At 38.7% G+C, this 20,837-nt stretch overlaps 1 protein-coding gene across 1 annotated transcript in view; it reads left to right on the plus strand.

Annotated features, from left to right (window-relative positions):
• Positions 1–20,611, plus strand: part of CCDC148 (coiled-coil domain containing 148) — a 297,456-nt gene extending 276,845 nt beyond the window's left edge. Inside the window, exons 13-15 of the mRNA XM_030796687.1 lie at positions 11,056–11,173; positions 13,404–13,544; positions 20,151–20,611. Of these exons, the coding sequence (XP_030652547.1) occupies positions 11,056–11,173; positions 13,404–13,544; positions 20,151–20,297 (406 nt within the window). The 3' untranslated portion in view covers positions 20,298–20,611. The remainder of the gene's footprint in view (positions 1–11,055; positions 11,174–13,403; positions 13,545–20,150) is intronic.
• The last annotated feature ends 226 nt before the right edge of the window (positions 20,612–20,837 follow it).

Consider the following 20,837-nt stretch of genomic DNA (forward strand, 5'->3'; position numbering starts at 1 on the left):
CATTTTTATTTTGCCAACTCCTGTGTCCTATTATTTACCTACAGCTTAGGATATTCAATAGAATGCTTTCCATCACTTTTTAATTTCACTCATCATTTATTCTATGTTTCTTTCATTTATTGGTGCATATCTTCTGTGTTTTAGGCACTCTGCTAGTTCTTGGGGATACACAGGAGATTAAGTCATAGCCACTAGACTCAGGAAGTATATATAGTCTAGTAGACAAGACATGAAAACAGAAATTATAATACAAAGCAGAAAGTGTCTTATGTGTCTACGCCATTCAGTTTGTTTACTTGACCATTCTTGCTTGCTTATGGAAAGGCAAGTATTATTTCCCAAACTGGGTCTATTGAAAAAGATTTCTGTTACGAGATAACTGAGCAATAAGCACACCAAGTCTTCCTTTTAGAGATTCATAATGCACTCCACCATATTATCATAAATATTCTGAAATCTCCTGCCATAAATAAATTTATTTTACTTTGTTTATCTTAGTATTTCCCAAACTTACTTGAACACATTTTTATGGTATACATGTTAACTTCCTGTGGGAAATTAACATTCCATGGGCCATCAGTTTGGGAAAAGAACTGATTACCCTTTGGAACAGCTAGATACATGTCCTCTTGTTATAGAGGACAAAAAGACACATATTTCCTTACACATAGAAGATATGTCTACTAGTCAGGAATCTTCAGAAGCAACTGACAAAACCTAACTCAAACTAGCTTAGGCAGAAAAGAGAATGAATTGATTTACAAGAATGGGAATCCAGAGCATGAGTCTTGCCTCAGTGACTCAAATGGTATCTTCAGATTCCTCTCACTGTCTTTCTAACTCTTTACTCAGTACCTGTCTGTGCATTGATGTGAACTTCCTCTAGGGCCTGGCTGCAGGTGGGAAGAAGAGGAGGCATGGCTATGAGCAGCTCCAGGCTTGATTATATCATTCTAGCTTAGTGACCTCAGAGAGAAGAAAAGGCTTTTCTTCAGTGTCCATATATAAATCCCAGGAAAAGAGTCAAAACTGGCTCTTGTGGTTTTGTTTTGCATCTCTCTGGTGATTAATGATGTTCGTTGGCCACTTATATGTCTTCTCTTGAGAAGTGTCTGTTGATGTCCTTTGCCTACTTTTTAATGGGTTTATTTGTTTCTTTTTCTGGTTGACTTAAGTTCCTTATAGATTCTGGATATTAGTCCCTTGTCAGATGCTTGGTTTGCAAATATTTTCTCCCATTCTGTATGTTGTCTGTTCAATCTGTTGAGAGTTTCTTTTGCTGCACAGAAGCTCTTTAATTAGGTCCTATTTGTCAATTTTTATTTTTGTTGCATTTTAAGAAGACTTAGTCATAAATGCTTTGCCTAGGCCAATGTATAGAAGAGTATTTCCTGGATTTTCTTCTATGATTTTTATAGTTTGATTTCTTATTCTTAAGCTTTTAATCCATCTTGAGTTAATTTTTATATATGGTGAGAGGTAGGGGTCCAGTTTTGTTCTTCTGCATATGGTTAGCCAGTTATCCCAGTACTGATTTAATGATTAAAATCTAGATATGTCCATAATAGGCAGTTGGCTCTGGTATCTAATTACTGCTAGAAAGAGGACACATATTTGAAAAAACTATTCTAATATCAAAGTCGTTATTTTTAGATTATATAAAGTGGTTTATAGCTAATAATCCCAAAAGTGAAGTCACCTCAATCAGTTGCTTAAGCATATACATGATTTTCTTGGCCCCAGGAAGTTCTATTGCTCAAAGTTACATATTTTATGAGGGCTTTCCTTAGGTTTTTGAGTAGCTGAAATGACCAACTCCTCTATGAATATTTCAGGCTAAAATTGTTGCAGCCATGTTATAAGACATTAAACATTGGGAGCTTGATTGTCTGCTTTTGGATTGGAGTGGACCCCAAATAATTGACCGGACATGATCTTAGCTCTGTCCATGGTACCCAGGGTACCGTAGTAGCTCATCTCTTAACAGCATGTAAGGAAGCCATCTGGCTTTCTAGTTAGATGTGTCATCAGGTTCGTTCCTAACTTTGCACAAGAAGATGTCAACCTTATACCCAACTCAGACACCCTTAAAGCAGCAGTTCTTTATTTAACCAGCAATGTAATATAGTTACACTTGAGAGATTTGTTTGAGGGTAATCCTGAACTTACATAAAGAACAAATAAAAGCTCAAAGGATCTGGGACTTTGAGGGAGGTGGAGGCTGCAGATATTTGTGCACTGATTGTAGTTGAAGTCAGATTTCTCAGAAGTAGTTTTTAAATTGAGAAAAGAAGAGGATTCATGTTGGAACTTTGGGTAGACAGACGAGGAGAAGCTGGTAAAAGGAATGGAGAGAAAGCAGTGCAAGAGATAGAAAACACATTCCAAGAAGAAGATATCATCAGTACTAGGCATTGCAGACAGGTCACATTGAAGGAGCTCTGAAAGATGGCTCTGATTTTGCAATTTTGAGTCACTGGTGTTATTGGGGAAAGTGGTTTCCATAGAGTGGAGTGGACAGAGGCCAGACTGCAGGATGATTTGGACTAAATGAGAAGTGAAGAGCTGGAGACAGAAAGTATGGCTTCCTCAGTTAAGAAACTTTCCAGTAAAAAGAATGAAAGAAAAAAAGATGGTATCTGAAAAGGGAGCCAGAGTTGAGAGATACATCCCTCCACCACATTTGAATAAGTTTATACATGGAGGAAAGAGAACCATGGAAAGTGGCTGGTTAGAGAGAGAGACTGAAGAATTAAGAAAGAAAGAAGTTCACTTCTGGAGCAAGATCCTAGCAGCAACTAGATTTATAGGATTAAAAGCCCAGATTTAAGGAGCAAAGGATGAATGAAGATGAGTTTTGGCAAGATTGGAAGCGGCAAAGCATATTGAGGAAATTAATGATCTTTTCAGTGGAGCAGGTGAGGTTCTCCACTAAGAGGGAGAGTTAGCCATGATGTAGAAATTCAAGGAGAAAATCAAGCAGCTGGGGAGAGAATAAATAATTCTGGAGCAGTGTTGAATGTCTAGTTAAGGTTCAACTTCATTAGTGTATAATAATTTCAACAAAGAATTAGAGTTGGATATTGGCAGGGTAGATGAGAAAAAAAAAGGCAAGATAATTAAAGGATACTGTTGACAATGCCTTTGAAGAGATAGACCCAGGGCTCCAAAGCTGGGGAGAGAATGAGATAAAGCCTGATTGGTTCTTGTAGCCTGGGAGAAAAGGGAAAAGTAGAAGGAAAATTTCAGGAGGGAAGGCCTAACCTAGTACCTAGCAAGATTTCCATTGTTCAATGATATTTAAGTTAATAAATGAGAAGTGAAGAGCTGGAGACAGAATGTATGGCTTCCTCAGTTAAGGAATTTTGCAGTAAAAGGAATGAAAGAAAAAAGACAGTACCTGAAAAGGGAGCCAGAGTTGAGAGATATATCCCTCCACCTCATTTGAATAAGTTTATATGTAGAGGAAAAAGAACCATGGAAGGTGGTTGGTTATTAATTTAAGCTAATAAATATTGTTGAACAATGGAAATCTTGCTAAGCTCGAGTCACAGATTAAGTAAGGTTAAATGGGTGACAGTGTCAGAAGGGTGACAGGCAATCCATGTGAATGACACTTCCTAGACTTATGCAGTATACAGTCTTTCTAAGTCTATGCCATGACCCCAGATCTTGGAGGCATATAACGGGATTCCCCAGTTCAAGGTTTTGGCAGGGGAACAGTTCTAGGTGATGACAACTCCAAGTTAGGTCTAAGGAAAAGGTTGTTGAAGTAGGGATGGAGTTAACGGTGCTGGAAATCAAGAGACTGTGTGGGCAGAGATGAGTAAATATTGGACACTGACCCAGCCAGCCAGTAGTTAATTCCAAGAACCACAGGACAGACAGGATGGTATCATCCCAAAGTCAGTGTGTAAAACTTTCTGAAATTGTCACCGAGGAGCCAGAAAAACTCAGCCTCCTCTCTGCAGGTACCCTCTATTTTAAGAGGTTGCAATAAAAGTAGTGGCACCTGGGAAGCACTGGTTTTCAATTAAGGCAAATCACTGAAAGCAGCGACTGAGAATGGGGTCAGGTGGGGCTGAGTGTTCCAGTGGAGGAAGTATTTTATCACTAACATTATTTAGACTATTGGGGCATGGTGATTTTTTTAAAAGGTTTTTGTCCGTTTATTATTTTTAAATTCTCTATAAACAATGAGCCCCATTTGGAATGTTATTGGAAAGGAGTAGTTGAGGAAAATGTTGAAGATATGTAAAGATATAAAAGGATTACAGAGGGTCAGGTAGAAAGGGTTAGGAATGGTTCAAAAAAAGAATAATAAATCAGTTGTGGCAGAAATAGTTTTTTTGGATTAGTTTGGGGAACGGGCTAATATGATATTTGCAACATTCTTCCAGTGTCTGTCTCTTCACAGCTTGTCCTGCTTTCAACATTGGACTCCCAGATTGAAGTCCTTGTTTGTATCTCTCACTTCCAGCTCACCTGAACTCAAACAGCGGGCTTAGAACCGATTAAAATCAACAGGAAAATGTGCCCTTATTTATGGGTTTTTGCCTCCGTTGTGATAAAATATCCAACCCTTGGAGCTGCCAAAATGATTCCCAAAGAAAGTGGTTCATATCTCTTTTTAAAGGCTGAGATGCCTTCGAGTTATTTCCTCTTCCTTTGATTTTACTGAATAGACCCTTTAAATATCGGCCAGTAGCCTGAGGTTTTCAGCTGTCATCAGGATACACCAGTGTTTTGTCCATCAGAGGGAAAGAAAGAGGTTCAGTAATAGCCATTGTTGCAACTGCCCATCACCAGCCCTTATCCAAGCCTGAGAAGGCTCTGGTATCTGAGGGAACCTGTCATCCACGTGTGTCAGGGCCATAGGGGCTGGGAAAGAAAAGGGTTGAAAGGTCCTGCTCTGGAATGTCAATAATACCAAGCAAGAATTTCTAGTTTGGAACAGTCCTGAGGCATATAACTGCAATGTTTAGCACAGGCAAACAGAAATAAGCCCTGTCTAGGTGGTAATTTGTATCTGGTTTTGTCTCGATAACAATAGTCAGGTAGAGTCCTTTTAATCTGTATATTTATCTATGCTGTAGTTCTCAAAGTGTGGGCCCCAGACCAGCACAATCAGCATCACCTGGAAACTTGTCAGAAATGCAGATTTGGGGGCTCCACTTCACAACAACTGAATCAGAAACTTTGGAGCTGGCCCAGAAGTCTGAGGTTTAACCAGACACACAGGTGATTCTGATGTACACTTGTTTGAGAATGACTAAGCTTTGTAGCATTGGTTCTCATCCCAGGCTGCTCATTAGAATCATCTAGTGGAACTTTCAACAAAATACAGTACTTGGGCCTGACTACTAGATTCTGATGTAATTTTTCTGAAGTGAGGCCTTGGCATTGCAAGTCATTTTACAAGTTTCAGTGATTGAGAACCATGATTCTGTAGCAATCTGAGAAGGGGCTCTGTAATTTGGAAGTTTATGAATCAATTCAAAAACAATTTATTAAGAACAATTTTGTGATTTTACTACAGTGTTCATTTAGGCATGCTTATGCATAACAGACCACAAATTATGTAAAACTCAACAGAGTAGGGACTTCTTTCCTGTTTTATTTCCCCCCACTATTATAACCTGAGCACCTAGAACAGTGCTTGACACATGGTAGGTGCTTAAGTAACTCTATGTTGACTAATTTAACTAATTAATCAATTAAAAGATGGGGTTCCAATAGCTTCACAAAGGAACCAGGAAGCTCTGTGAGCTGGAACAATGGTCTCTGTTTGGGGCTGGCAAGGGTTCATCTTTTCTGGTTTTGCAGAGACCCTGTGAGTTTTTTTTGTTCTTGCCTCATGCCAATCTGTACCAGGATGTCACTGTCTTGTCAGGATTCACATTCCTGTTTGCAGAAATTGGTCTTTGCTTATGCCTTTAGCCAGAATCCCCAATGAGTGGAGACTCCCAGCCCGTGTGGTTAGAGGGGTGATGCCTTTCACTGTGAATGTGAATTGCATGTACAATTCCCATTCTTTTCTTTGGGCGGACTTCTCCCCTCCACTTGAAACGTGTTGGCACCTGGCCTGCCTGCTTTGATCTGCACATTCTTCCCTGTTGGGGTGCCCTGTGGTTAATGGAGGGGTCCCCTCTTCTTAGTGGGAAGAACAACCTCCTGAGTAAAATCTGAGCCAAAAATGAATTTCCCAACAGGCAGAAACAGGTTCCCCATGATGCTGCCGCTGAAACACCTGATGGTAGCACCTCCGGCATGTGCCTATTTAAAGATTTCTTGTTCCGCATTGACTAAGCCACATGACTTAAACATTAAGTAGCAAGTTTGTTTATAAACTGCCTTTAATTCAGTAGGGCAAATTTCTTGCCTGAAATGTTAGGTGGTGGGAGGGAGTTCCATACTAGTTAGAGACCCTAATTAAGATATGTCTTTATGCTCTGTTTTATTGCTTAAGTTTTTTGTTTGTTTTAAATTGTAGAACTTGCCACTATTGACCATTTGTCAGAAGTCTTTTTCCCCCTTGGTGGCTGTAGCTTCTTTTTAGAGGAAAGTTAGCTGTGACTCCAGATAAAAGGGAGGTCAAGATTTGGTACTTATTATTGTGCCTGGTTCTTACTGAAGTTTCAGTGAAGCCCAGGGAAGCTGTTACAACACATCAAGGTGTTTCCAAACATTTGCATTTGTATACTCATTTCTTAGAGTGCAGTGCACATATTAAAAAGTCTCATAAATGATACATAAACTCTCCATTTCTACATGAAAGCATACTGTCCCTTCAACTACACTCAGGCCTGGAGGCTTAAATAAAATCCTTTCCGGATTATTGTTAGTGCTGTGCCCGATTCTGCAGCAGCTGTTGCTTTTGAACAATATGATGCTTCTCCTCCCCCAAGAGAAGTCGAAAATGCCTCTTTTGCAGCACTTTCAACCTTTGTAGACTCAGGGAGCATATAATAGACTGAGAAATGAACCCAAGAAGATTTCTGTTTGGGAATTCAGTGCACAACTTAAAAACTATTGAGTTTAGCCACTTCCGGACATTGACTTTCATAGCAACAGTTTAATTTGGAGAAAATCTGCTACCTCAAATGGCTAAAAGTATTTATGTGGAAAATTTTCCAAATGATTGACTTTACTGTGTTGCTATTTTCTTTCCTCATGAATATGTGAGTATTTGGCTTCCTCCCAGGAGTTTTTCTGCATCACTTCTCTTTAGGCAAAGAAAATTTTCTATCCAGAGTAGAAGAAAGAGGCACCAAGAGTTTCTCCTTTTTTAAGTGAAATATTATTTGAGTTTAAACCATAGCATCTGTAAAAATGAAGAATTTGAGTGTGTCTCCTAAGTCCTGAAATTTTTTCATGGCCAATCCTTCAGGCAGTCAGAGTGACCTTGATCATCACTTTGGAGCCAATGCAACTGTGGTGGGCTCTGTGCACCCTCCAGCTCCGCCTTGTCTCTCGCCTCCCATTTGCATCAGTTTTGCTGCAGGACTTGTTTGTCTTCATGCCCTCTCTTACTGCCTTACCTCACCTCATCCACCTCTGCGGGATGTTCTCGCCAAGGTCACCAATGACTCCCTGTTGTTTAACCCAATCATTATTTTGCACTAGAATTGATCTTTCTGTAGCATTTGATGTTGTTGACCCCATTTTCCCTAATATCTTAGGACCACTTATCCTCCTCATTTCTCTAAATGGTTTCCTCTCCTTCTGTCCCTTTCCTAAGTGTTGTTTCTTTAGGAATAAATCCCAGGCCTACCTCTCTTCGTACTCTACACTCTTTTTCTAGATGGTGGCATCTGCCTTGTGGTTTCAATTCCGTTCTACTAATAAAGACTCCCCATGTATTTCTCCATCCCAGATCTTGTGAAGACAGGTGTGTGTTCAAACTGAACTCAATTCTTTCACTACCCTGTTTCTCATGGAAGTTCCCAGTCTTAGGGAGGAACACCACTGTTCACTGTGTGAGACAGAAAACTTCCTCTATCTCTTTCCCTCTCCCATAAAATAAACAAAAACTTTCTATTGATTTTTATTTTCTACATGTCCTTTAAATCCCTATCTTTTCCCAACCTCCTATGAATACTCTTCTACCATCCTAGATCAGGAGGCCTTCCAATCCCATCTGGATTGCTCATCTCTAGTCTTGCCTCCCAACAACCCATCCTGCATATCACAGCAGATATTTCTCCCTGATCAAAACCTCTTATGCTTTCAAAACCCCCACAGTCCAGGCCCTCTTTCTTCTCTAGCTTCAGTTCTTGGCCCTCTGCACCTTATTTTGCTTATTTTTGGTTATTCTGAATTTCTTTTAGTTCTTCAAACATACCTGCTCACTCTCACCTCTGGGCCTTCAAATGCTACTTTTTTGTCTGAATCATTCTTTCTATTCTCTCCCCTCCTGGTGCATTCCTTCTCCTTCTTTGGATCTTAAATTCAGAGTACTTCCTCCTATTATAGATACTGCCCTGAAAGCCCCAAGTCTGGCAAAGCTGTCTTTCCCATGGTCCCTGCCCCATTGTCCCATCAGAGCACAAGCTGCCCTGTATCATAATTGCCTGGGTCTTTGTATCTACATTGGATTGTCAGTTCTTCGAGGACAGGAGCATGTCTCCCATGTTGACGTTGTATCACCAGTGCCTAACACAGCCCTTGATGCATGGCAGGTGCTCAACAAATACCTGTTAAATGAACGAATGAGCCTCAAAGTAAGCGAGTCAGCCTTCTCTACCACAGAAGTACAAATGCCTTTCTCTCATTTGCAATTTCTTCCTCACTAGTCAAGCTCCCCTGACTGTAACAACTATTACTTTTCCACAAAGCAGACAAAAACTTTGTTGCAGACAAAGCAACCTATATATCCCAAAGGAAGAGAAACTTTCCAAAGGTTCTGAGAATTAGCATATGGTAATTGTCAAATCCCAGGGTATTTTTTAATTGAACCTTCACAGTAGTTCACTTAGCTTGTACTCAGTGCTTAAATTGAGTAGAACCTCATTAGGGAGGCTGTGTCATGTCATGCCTTAGTGAAAGTGGAGAGAATGAGAAATAGAGCTTTCCATGACATGGAGGCATGAGAGAAAGGGAGCATTCTGGTCTGTGGGCTCTTTAATCCATGTGTCTTGACTATATTGACTCCTGATTTTGTCAAGAACACTCATGGCCATCAAAGGAGGTTAGAGTTTTCCTTCTAAATCCCATTCTAGGTTTTGTATTCCACAAGGATCCACTGTGTGCTTCCCTCCTTTCCTCTCCTGTGCCTCTCCTTTCATGACAGCCTCATGAGCAACCTGTTTGTAGGGTATTCCTCCCGAGGAGCATGTCTTCCTAAGGGAACCCTGTGGCTGCAGCCTCAGCCACCAGTACTTGCCTGGGCTTCTCTGTCACTCATCATTCACTTGTTCTGTTCTTGCCACCCTGAGCTCTTCCCCTCTCGTGGCCTCCATGACTAGGTCGAGGCAAGTGAGGGCCACTGTCAGATGCCAACCCTGCACTTGCTGTCTCTGCCTGGAATCCTAATCCTCAAGACCCTACTCAGGTACTGCCTCCTCCGTGAAGCTCTTGCTAAGTTTCACCAGCCCCTCCAACAATGCAGTGATTGGTCATCTCACCTTTCTCCAAATTCTCAGTGGCTCTTATTTATACATCTCTTAGATCAGATGTCTATGCTTCTATTTCTTTATATCCATAAAATGGAATTAAAAATGGCACCCCAGCATATGATTGTTGTGAGGTCTTAATGAGCTAAAACATATAAAGCACTTAGCACAAGACCTGATGCACGGTGAACACGCCGTAAATACCAGAATCCAGAATGTAAAAGGTCTAGTGAAGGTGTCTCCACCTTGGAAAATGCAGGTGTGCACACTAAGGGTAAAGGACATTTGTGACTGATGCCACAGAGAAAGCTAAATCTTTCAATGATGGAAGGCAGAGGTGGAGAGCTAATACTCCCCTGAGAACCCAGGTGCCTACTCTTTTGAAAGGATGAATTCCATCTCTATAATTCAGTAGAAGAATAGCTTGGACAAGGAGATGGCAAGGGAGGCTGCCCAAAAAAGGCAGCAGAGGAGGGCCAAGGAGCTCAGGGCTTTAAGCTGGTATTTAAGTGTGCCATATTTTAATAGCTGATGATTTTAAGGGGCTTGGAAATAGAATGCTAAGGGAAAGTCATGTTTTTGCTGCCATCTACAGATGTCAAAGTGCAATTTTAAAAGTTGCTTAACACACATACGCACCTACTCAGAAAGTGAGAATGTAGATGACAATATATGTAAAGTTTAAGTTCTAGTAAGTAAAATAATTTAGACATATTATTATAGTAGCTTATTTTACTTTTCCTTCTAAAAATTTGTATATTTAATCAGTAACGTAAACTTTCTAACAACCCAAGGTGTGCTAAAACTTCTCATTGGGAGACCGCTATAATAGCTCACTTGAAAGTGAGCCAGTCACCTCTCAGGGCAGGTTAGCCAGAGCCATGGCAGCCAGTGGGTACTTTGAGAGTTAATAAAATGATTTCAATGAGGAATGAGATGAACCGAATTTTACTCCCATGCTTTCCTGTATTTCTCTGGTTGTTATTAGAATTACTATGAATTCCTGTAATCTCAGCACTTTGGGTGGCAGGGGCAGGCGGATCACGAGGTCAGGAGATTGAGACCATCCTGGCCAACATGGTGAAACCCCGTCTCTGCTAAAAATACAAAAATTAGCTGGGTGTGGTGGCGGGTGCCTGTAATCCCAGCTACTCGGGAGGCTGAGGCAGGAGAATTGCTTTGACCCAGGAGGCAGAGATTGCAGTGAGCCAAGATCGTGCCTCTGCACTCAAGCCGAGACTCCGTCTCAAAAAAAAAAAAAAAAAAATTGCATTTTATAGGAGTGTCTTTTATTGGTTTGGACATGAGAAATCAATAAAAAAAAAACAATATATGACAGTGCTGTTACCTCTGAGATGTGTTCTGCCCCTATGCTGTTTTCCGTACAATCTCCAATATTATTATGATGCTTCCACAACTTCCTTCTGTGTTATTTTTAAAGGGTTAAATATAGACAAGAATTATTGGAAAGGCGTTTGATGGAGAAAAAGGAAGCGGCCCTTCAAGAAGCTCATGAAGACAAAGAGAGAGCACGGCGGCTAGAAGCCCTTAGGAAACAGGTGTTTTTCATTTGGAAATTTTCATGGGTGGTTTTAAAAAAAAAACGTTTCTAAGTGCTCTTAATAGCATTCTTACTGGGGCTTAGTTCATGACATCTGCTATATAAAATTTAACTTTTCCAAATTGGGATACTGCTGTTCATTCCTGGGAGCAATTAGATTATATTATATTATATATAGTTTCTCAGTGTATTGAAAGAACTTTATCATCACCTTTTAAAAAGCTCTCCCAAGATTTAACTATATCCATATCACCTAGAGTTTATTAGCTGGATAGTATCCATTTACAACAGTGAGGCTCTACACCTAGTCTACGAATTTTACTGTCCTCAAAAAACCTGGTGGAGTTCGAGCAAGATAATCTTCTTTGGCATAGGAGCCTCCCTTTGGAAACATTCCACAGTCAACAAATGTGTTAAAAACGGTTTTTTAGAAAATATCTATTTTGTGGAGAAATAAAAGCCTCCCATCACTTTGCCTAGTGAAAGTAAGCAAAAATAGATGAAAATGGATGGTAGATGGCAAGGGTGAGAATTTAAGAACTTGGGAAATGTGATCATTTTACCTGGTAGTTTTTCAGAGTTTTGAACTTGAAGCGGTTGTTTCAACTCAAAATCTCTAAAATCTTCATTGACACCATTTCCCAGCTAATAGGAAAGGACTACTTGGTTTCACTCCTGTGTTGCTGGAGGGAACACAGAATCATGGATAAGAACTTGGCCTCTTGTGTCCTTCCAACCTGGTACAAGCTGGTTGTGTACTCACCGGCACTAGAAACGGGTCATTTACTTAACCTCCTTAAGCTTTATTTCTTCATCTGAAAAATGGGAATAATAGGATCTGTCTTATAGATTTGCAATAATGTGAGTTCAAAATCATTATTTACTAAGTGTAAAGCCCTCTTCTACATGCTGTTAGGTGTTACTTTAATTTCTACAACAACTTTATGATGTGGGCAATATTAATATCCCCATTTTATAGGAGGGGAAACAGAGGAGACACAGAGGTTAGGTGCTTTCCTCAAAGTCACACAGCTAGTAAATATTATACTGATTCAAACCAAGGAAGTCTAGCTAAATGAGATGGTATAGATGTGGTGTAAATGCATACAACTATTATATCATCATCTTCTTTGATAAAAAAAGATTATAAAGATAAATTTAAAGCATAGGAATGTAACTCCTGGTAATCCCGGATCCTACAAAATTTTAGTTATTCAACCATTAGCAAATATTTATATATCATGGCCTTCTGGGTACAAGACTTAATGTCACTATTACTGAACACATTCTTGTTCAAAACATAACTTTGATAACTATAGTCTATATGATTAGAATTCTTTCCATCTGTGAATGCTTTGAAAGAGGAAATAGCTGTTCTCTCTTATCTATAATCAGTATTTAGAGCTGTGATGTAAGCTATTTTAGCTAGCAAACCTATAACAATTAATGCATGTTCAACCCTCAGTTATTTTATTACAGTCTTTAAATGGCATTAAGAATGCCATTTTCTTCATGCTAATTCTTGACTTTCAGAATTAATAGGCAGGTGTTACTAATGGTGCATATCATTTACAAAATTAGTGACTTCTTTTCATTAAGATGCGGGTTTGAATTATAAAAGACAAGGGTATCTGGGTTAAAATGACTTTGCAATTTTTCAGTAGAAGGAGGATAATGGTTTATAGCAGTCCCTGGAAATCTAGTTGCCTGGTACAAAGGAAATTCACCCACCTTGCTCACTAATGCCAACACACTTGACCCATGAATTATATGCTCTAGATCCAGTTCAATCAGATTAAACTTCCTAGAAAACTTCATGAGGTTGTTACCATAACCATAAATAGCTAATGGTTAAAAAGTGAATTTTTTCTTTACTTTCTGTGACTTTCAAGTTGGTTGAATATGTAAGGTTTTCTATACGAGATTTCCTGTGACTTCATATCAGAAAGATAAATTGTTATCTGAAATTAATTATAATTATTCAATCATTAGCAAATAACTATATGCCAAGGCCTTTTAATATTTTGTCCTATATGTATTGACTTGTTTTGTTTTATCTCCTTTGTGGATCTCTAGGACTGGCCAATTAATATTTTTTCTGCCCTTTCCTCTCAGGCTTTACCTTTAATAAAATTTCTTAACTTTAATGGGCATTAGACATCAATAATGTTGCCCGGAAATATTTAGTTTGTACCTTGTTCCAAGTAGCCATGCTTTCTCATTTTTAGGTTGCTGTGGTTGCTCAATTTGATCCTGTTAGAATGATGTCAGATACAATGGCATCGAAAGCTAGGATGGGCATTGAAATTGAAGAAGAATTTATTCTTCAAAAGCCACTCTTTACATTGAATACATACAACGAACAGCAGGTAATTATGGAAATTAGCATGACTGGTGAAAAAGCCATGGTGATGGTAAGGACTGTAGAAGTGTGTGTTTTGGATTACAACAGTTTTCAATATTTACATTTGAATATCTTACACATTAGCATAATTTTTACCTCTAAATGATAGTACATAATTACTACATAATTCTTAATATTACAAACTAGTTAATAGGCTACCATAGAACAAAAGGTTACCTAAAAATGTCATAAATCTGTCATTGAAGCTTATTTTTTAAATTTTTTAAAAAATGCTTTATAAAATTTTATTTGAGAGTTCTGTATTGTGTCTTGTTGTTTAAATGTTTGTTACATTAAGAATTATATTTAAATTCATAATATAAATTATATTAAACAACTGATACTGATGACAAAGCAGAGGAAAGCTTTTAGAAATGAAAATGAACAGAAGATAATACATCAGAGCTAATGATAAAATAAAACATTTTTTACGGAAAAAGGTGTTAAGGGCTTATTTAACCATTTTTAGGAACCTGGGGTTCATTTTAATCTGTGCCTGTAACTGAGAAAGGATTTTAAAAGATCTTTTAGATGTATGGATTGACAGATGGAGGGTAGGAGGGAGAACAGATGAATGGATGGATGAATGGATGGATGGGTGGATGGATGATATATCAGTCGCGGAAATTAAGACAGAAAGTAGTTGTCAGTTTTACAAATCTAAGGAGAGAAGCTAAATAATTATTTAATTATTTAAAACCAGGAAACCAACCATTCATCCGCTTATGTCTCTACTTTGTGCGGCATACTTTGCTAGGGACTCTAAAGAGGCATAATTCATTCATTTATCAATTGAACCAATATTTATGCAACATATATTATATTCTGGCTCTGTGTATGGTGCCTGGGCTACATCAGAGCAAGATAGGCTGATCTCGTCTGGAGGAAGTGAGCAAAAGAGCCTACTGCGGAAGGAAAGTAGCATGTATAGCAACAATGCCACCAGGGTGGGATCAACTCTATAATGAAGGTCTAAGGGTTGCCCTAGGAAGAAGAAGGGAATGAATGGCTAACCGTGACTGGAGAAGTCAGAGAAGGTGGTCAGAGAGGAAACTTCTGAGCCCTATCTTAGTCAAAGATTTTTGGAAGCAGTAGCAAAATCTACTCCAGATGATTTACAATAATAACAACAACAACAAAAATAGGTTGTGGGGGAGGATACATAGGGAGAAGGATTAATTACAAGGTTTAAGAGATGTCTCTAGATCCTAGCTGCCAAAGTGGGGAGAATAGCTAAGGATTGAAATCAGAAGCTGAAAAGTCTCAGGCTGCTGGGCTAACCCTTATTTTTGGTTGACCTATTTCACCTCTGGGTTTGACCAAGCGGAAGAGGGTGGGGCAAGGCTTTTTCCTAGTATGTCTTCAGTGTAAGATACATGACAAGGGGTACATGACAAGTGCTTGGAGAGGACACTGGAAACATGGGTTAGGTTCAGGCGGTGAAAAGCATAGTAGGTCTTGCTACTAAGGCATTTGACCAGTAGTAGCAAGTAGGCCTTGCTACTAAGGTATCTGTATGCAGATGCCAGACTTTGAAGCTTTAAATTATATACAGTCATGTGCCCCATAACAGTGTTTTGGTCAAAGACAGACCACATATATGTTGGTGGTCCCTTAAGATTATAATTGAGCTGAAAATTTTCTATTGCCTAGTGGTGTCTTAACATCATAGCACAATGCATTTCCTCTTGTATGTTTAGATTCACAAGTACTTAGCATTGTGTTACAACTTCCTACAGTAATGAGCACAGTAACATGCTGTACAGGCTGTAGCCTAGGAGCAATGGCCTATATCATATAACCTAGGTGTGTAGAAGGCAGTACCATCTCAGTTTATGTAAGTACATGCTATGACATTCACACAACAAAATTGCCTAAGGACACATTTCTCAGAATGTATCCTTGTCATTATGTGACACACAACTGTAATCAGATTTATGTTTTAGCTATGTGTCCTGAATGGACACCTGTGGGGGTGGGCGTGGGTTGGGGTGAGTTCCTTTTAAAATGGCAGAGCCTTCATAGAAGCAGTGGTGGTGGTGGGGTCATGAATGGCCCTGGCTGAGAAAGGGAGGGGACAAAGAAAGTAAGGATGATTCCAAGCTAGACAACAAGTAATATTAAGAGCTGTTGTTTTTGATTCAAATCCACATCCACTGTTTATTGGCTGGGTGCACTTGTATAAGCTATTTATGTCTTTATGCCTTGTTTTCCTCATCTGTAAAATAATTATTTACAAAGTCCTTGTGAGCATTAGAGATAACAAATGTCCACTGCCTAAAATATTTCCTGGTACCTAGTAGTAATTCAGTAAATTATAATCATCTGGTGGTGCTGCCATTAACCATATAAGAATACAGAAAGAAAAACAGATTTAGGGAAAGAGAGAATTTGTTTTACTTATACCATGTTTAGAGTAACAATGTCTAGTACATATTTACAAGAAACTGATGGGCTGCCTGTGGGGAAGGGAATTGGGAAGATGGAAGTCCCGGTAGTGGGGAGATCTCCATTTCACTCTCTAGCTATGCAAAAATTGAATAATAAAAAAAAATTTAAGCCTCACAACATGGAGCTGAATAGAGTGGTGAATCCTAGACGTAATTTGGGAGTCAATGGCACACAGGTTGCACATGAATCACTGGAACACATGAGAGCGGACCAGGGAGAAGAACATTGAGACAGAAGAGGAAAAACCTGGATCTTAGGCTCCTATTTGTTGCTTCTCAGACACAAATCTCTGTATTATTCTTGACTTCATACTCATTGTTGCCCCAAGCCCTGTATCTGATCAACTGCCAAGTACTAATTTTTTTTTCTTTTTTTTTTTATTATTATACTTTAGGTTTTAGGGTACATGTGCACAATGTGCAGGTTTGTTACATATGTATCCACGTGCCATGTTGCTTTGCTGCACCCATTAACTCGTGTATATGTGCCACATTTTCTTTTTTTTTTTTTTTTATTATACTTTAGGTTTTAGGGTACATGTGCACAATGTGCAGGTTTGTTACATATGTATCCATGTGCCGTGTTGATTTCCTGCACCCATTAACTCGTCATTTAGCATTAGGTATATCTCCTAATGCTGTCCCTCCCCCCTCCCCCAACCCCACAACAGTCCCTGGAATGTGATGTTCCCCTTCCTGTGTCCATGAGTTCTCATTGTTCAATTCCCACCTATGAGTGAGAACATGCGGTGTTTGGTTTTTTGTCCTTGCGATAGTTTACTGAGAATGATGTTTTCCAGTTTCATCCATGTCCCTACAAAGGACACGAACTCATCATTTTTTATGGCTGCATAGTATTCCATGGTGTATATGTGCCACATTTTCTTAATCCAGTCTATCGTTGTTGGACATTTGGGTTGGTTCCAAGTCTTTGCTATTGTGAATAGTGCCGCAATAAACATACGTGTGCATGTGTCTTTATAGCAGCATGATTTATAGTCCTTTGGGTATATACCCAGTAATGGGATGGCTGGGTCAAATGGTATTTCTAGTTCTAGATCCCTGAGGAATCACCACACTGACTTCCACAATGGTTGAACTAGTTTACAGTTCCACCAACAGTGTAAAAGTGTTCCTATTTCTCCACATCCTCTCCAGCACCTGTTGTTTCCTGTTTTTTTAATGATGGCCATTCTAACTGGTGTGAGATGGTATCTCACTGTGGTTTTGATTTGCATTTCTCTGATGGCCAGTGATGATGAGCATTTCTTCATGTGTTTTTTGGCTGCATAAATATCTTCTTTTGAGAAGTGCCTGTTCATGTCCTTTGCCCACTTTGTGATGGGGTTGTTTGTCTTTTTCTTGTAAATTTGTTTGAGTTCATTGTAGATTCTGGATATTAGCCCTTTGTCAGATGAGTAGGTTGCAAAAATTTTCTCCCATTCTGTAGGTTGCCTGTTCACTCTGATGGTAGTTTCTTTTGCTGTGCAGAAGCTCTTTAGTTTAATGAGATCCCATTTGTCAATTTTGGCTTTTGTTGCCATTGCTTTTGGTGTTTTAGACATGAAGTCCTTGCCCACGCCTATGTAATGAATGGTATTGCCTAGGTTTTCTTGTAGGATTTTAATGGTTTTAGGTCTAACATTTAAGTCTTTAATCCATCTTGAATTAATTTTTGTATAAGGTGTAAGGAAGGGATCCAGTTTCAGCTTTCTACATATGGTTAGCCAGTTTTCCCAGCACCATTTATTAAATAGGGAATCCTTTCCCCATTTCTTGTTTTTGTCAGGTTTGTCAAAGATCAGATAGTTGTAGATATGTGGCATCATTTCTGAGGGCTCTGTTCTGTTCCATTGATCTATATCTCTGTTGTAGTACCAGTACCATGCTGTTTTGGTTACTGTAGCCTTGTAGTATAATTTGAAGTCAGGTAGCGTGATGCCTCCAGCTTTGTTCTTTTGGCTTAGGATTGACTTGGCGATGCGGGCTCTTTTTTGGTTCCATATGAACTTTAAAGTAGTTTTTTCCAATTCTGTGAAGAAAGTCATTGGTAGCTTGATGGGGATGGCATTGAATCTATAAATTACTTTGGGCAGTATGGCCATTTTCACGATATTGATTCTTCCAACCCATGAGCATGGAATGTTCTTCCATTTGTTTGTATCCTCTTTTATTTCATTAAGCAGTGGTTTGTAGTTCTCCTTGAAGAGGTCCTTCACATCCCTTGTAAGTTGGATTCCTAGGTATTTTATTCTCATGCTAAAAACTCTCAATAAGTTAGGTATTGATGGGACGTATCTCAAAATAATAAGAGCTATATACGACAAACCCACAGCCAATATCATACTGAATGGGCAAAAACTGGAAGCATTCCCTCTGAAAACTGGCACAAGACAGGGATGCCCTCTCTCACCGCTCCTATTCAACATAGTGCTGGAAGTTCTGGCCAGAGCAATCAGGCAGGAGAAGGAAATAAAGGGTATTCAATTAGGAAAAGAGGAAGTCAAACTGTCCCTGTTTGCAGATGACATGATTGTATATCTAGAAAATCCCATTGTCTCAGCCCAAAATCTCCTTAAGCTGATTAGCAACTTCAGCAAAGTCTCAGGATACAAAATCAATGTACAAAAATCACAAGCATTCTTGTACACCAATCACAGACAAACAGAGAGCCAAATCATGAGTGAACTCCCATTCACAATTGCTTCAAAGAGAATAAAATGCCAAGTACTATTGATTCTTGTTTTCATAGTGTTTCTGACAATTATCTCTTCCTTGCTACCAGCCAAGTTCAGACATTTATTACTTTATGTCTAGACAGTTGTAGTAAATTCCTAACCACTCTTTCGGCCTCCATTTCTTCTTTCCCTGCCACCTTAATTTATTCTGAACTTACAATCAGACCCATCTTCCTATGCAACTACAATGATTATATTATTTTTAGGCAAAAACTAGAAACAAACATACCCTAGTAGCTCCTTAGACTCGGCATGGCCACGCAAGCCTTTTAAGTTCGAGTCCTAGGCTGAGAAGCATCTGTTTCCAGTGTTCCTCAATGGTAACCAGTGCTCTGCTCAAACCACCCTTATCCCAAGTTGGCCTATTTCACCTCTGAGTTTGTAGGTGTCTTCCTTTCTCATTAGGTCTCTCTTCCTCCCCAGTCCGCTTTATAGACTAAGTTGGACTTTAAGGGTAATTCAATTGCTCATCTTCACCTGAGACCGTCCTCATGTCACCAGCACCAGGAGATGCACCCCTATGTTTTACTACTTTCAGGTCGTCTGTCACGTGTTGCCATAATCTGTAGTTATCTGTGTACATTTTTATTGCCCCAGTTCGCCTAAGAGCTCCTGGAGGGGCTGCTTTTACTAGCTTATTATCGCATCCTCTAGGGGGACTTCAAAGCCATGTAAAATGCCTCATTAGGTAAAATCCATATGTGGCCACCTTCTTATCATTTCAAACAGTCTCTGTTGACATTTAATATTCGTAGGAGGAGGGGAAGAGGAATAAGATCCAATCAGCTATAAATGAAAACAGAAATTGAACTACTCATATGTCTACTTCCACTTAGAATCAGATTGATGGAGGCATTTTCTACTTCTGCTTGAAATAGAAATCCAGCCTTGGAAGAAAAGTTCTATTGATGTTGTTTTTCAAGTGGTGGCCATGTGTTTAAACTTAATTTACATATTGCCAAATGATGGAGAAATTAAGACGCTTTTTAAAGACAGATGTACAAGGTTGTGGCTTAGATTTATTTTAATCAATGATTATCTGTATTTTATAATTCTAGCCAGCAATAAGTAATAAATCAATAGTAGCACTGAAAGTAAGCTTCTTTTACTTCATCTTTTAATAATGTTAACGCATTATATTTTGACTGATCTAGTACACTATATTCTATACACCCTACATTGGAAACCACTGATGTACTGAAAAGTGATAATGTCAAAAAGGTTTAGATGTTTCCAAAATATAGTCACTGTATTCACAGAGTTTACTGTCACCTAGTCATCTGTCCAGTAAAAACAAATTAGTTTGGGAAAACATGTAACTAAATGTTAAAAGTTATTTTAGTTCAATGAATTGCTATTTAAATTGTATTTTTATTTCTACAGATAATTTCTGACCCTAGACTTCGCTTCGAGTTAGCTCTTCGAGAAGCTGGACTTCATAGAACACTTTATGCTAAAGAGATATTACCAAAAATTAGTCCTCAAAAACCTCCAAGAAAGGACATGGAGTCTACCGTATTTAAAATATAGAGCTCATCCTCAAATTCCATATGTAAAGAGCATTTTTCTTTGAAAACATTTATATGGATAATAATAATTACTACTTCCTAAAATATTTGAAATATCAGACATAGAAATCATAGCATCTATTAAAACAACTTTGCCTTTCTTTTGTGATTCTTAGAATTTTATGCACTGTATTTCCTGTATCTTTAAGTTATATTTAATAGTACTAAATTCCCCCAAATTATGGAACTTAATTATGGCACATATAGTACTTATACTATAATTTAGTAAACTGCATGTTGGAGGTTGTGTTATCCTATAAAAAGAGCTCAAAATAACTTTGTGAGAATTACAAATTATGTAGCTGCTACCTGCTAATGTTCATTTCTGCTTATTTCAGAATTTGACTTTTTAATTATGGAAGCTTCATTATCATTAATACTTCTATTATTTCTTGATTATTATAAGAGGAGACTCAACCTTTCTCTAAATTTAGAAACCAATTTGGTACGCCATGTTTACTGCAAACCAGTCATCCAAACAATTTCACTTTGCAAATTAGCC

Source organism: Nomascus leucogenys, chromosome 17 (assembly GCF_006542625.1).
Source record: "Nomascus leucogenys isolate Asia chromosome 17, Asia_NLE_v1, whole genome shotgun sequence".
In the NCBI taxonomy this organism is placed as follows: Eukaryota; Metazoa; Chordata; class Mammalia; order Primates; family Hylobatidae; genus Nomascus; species Nomascus leucogenys.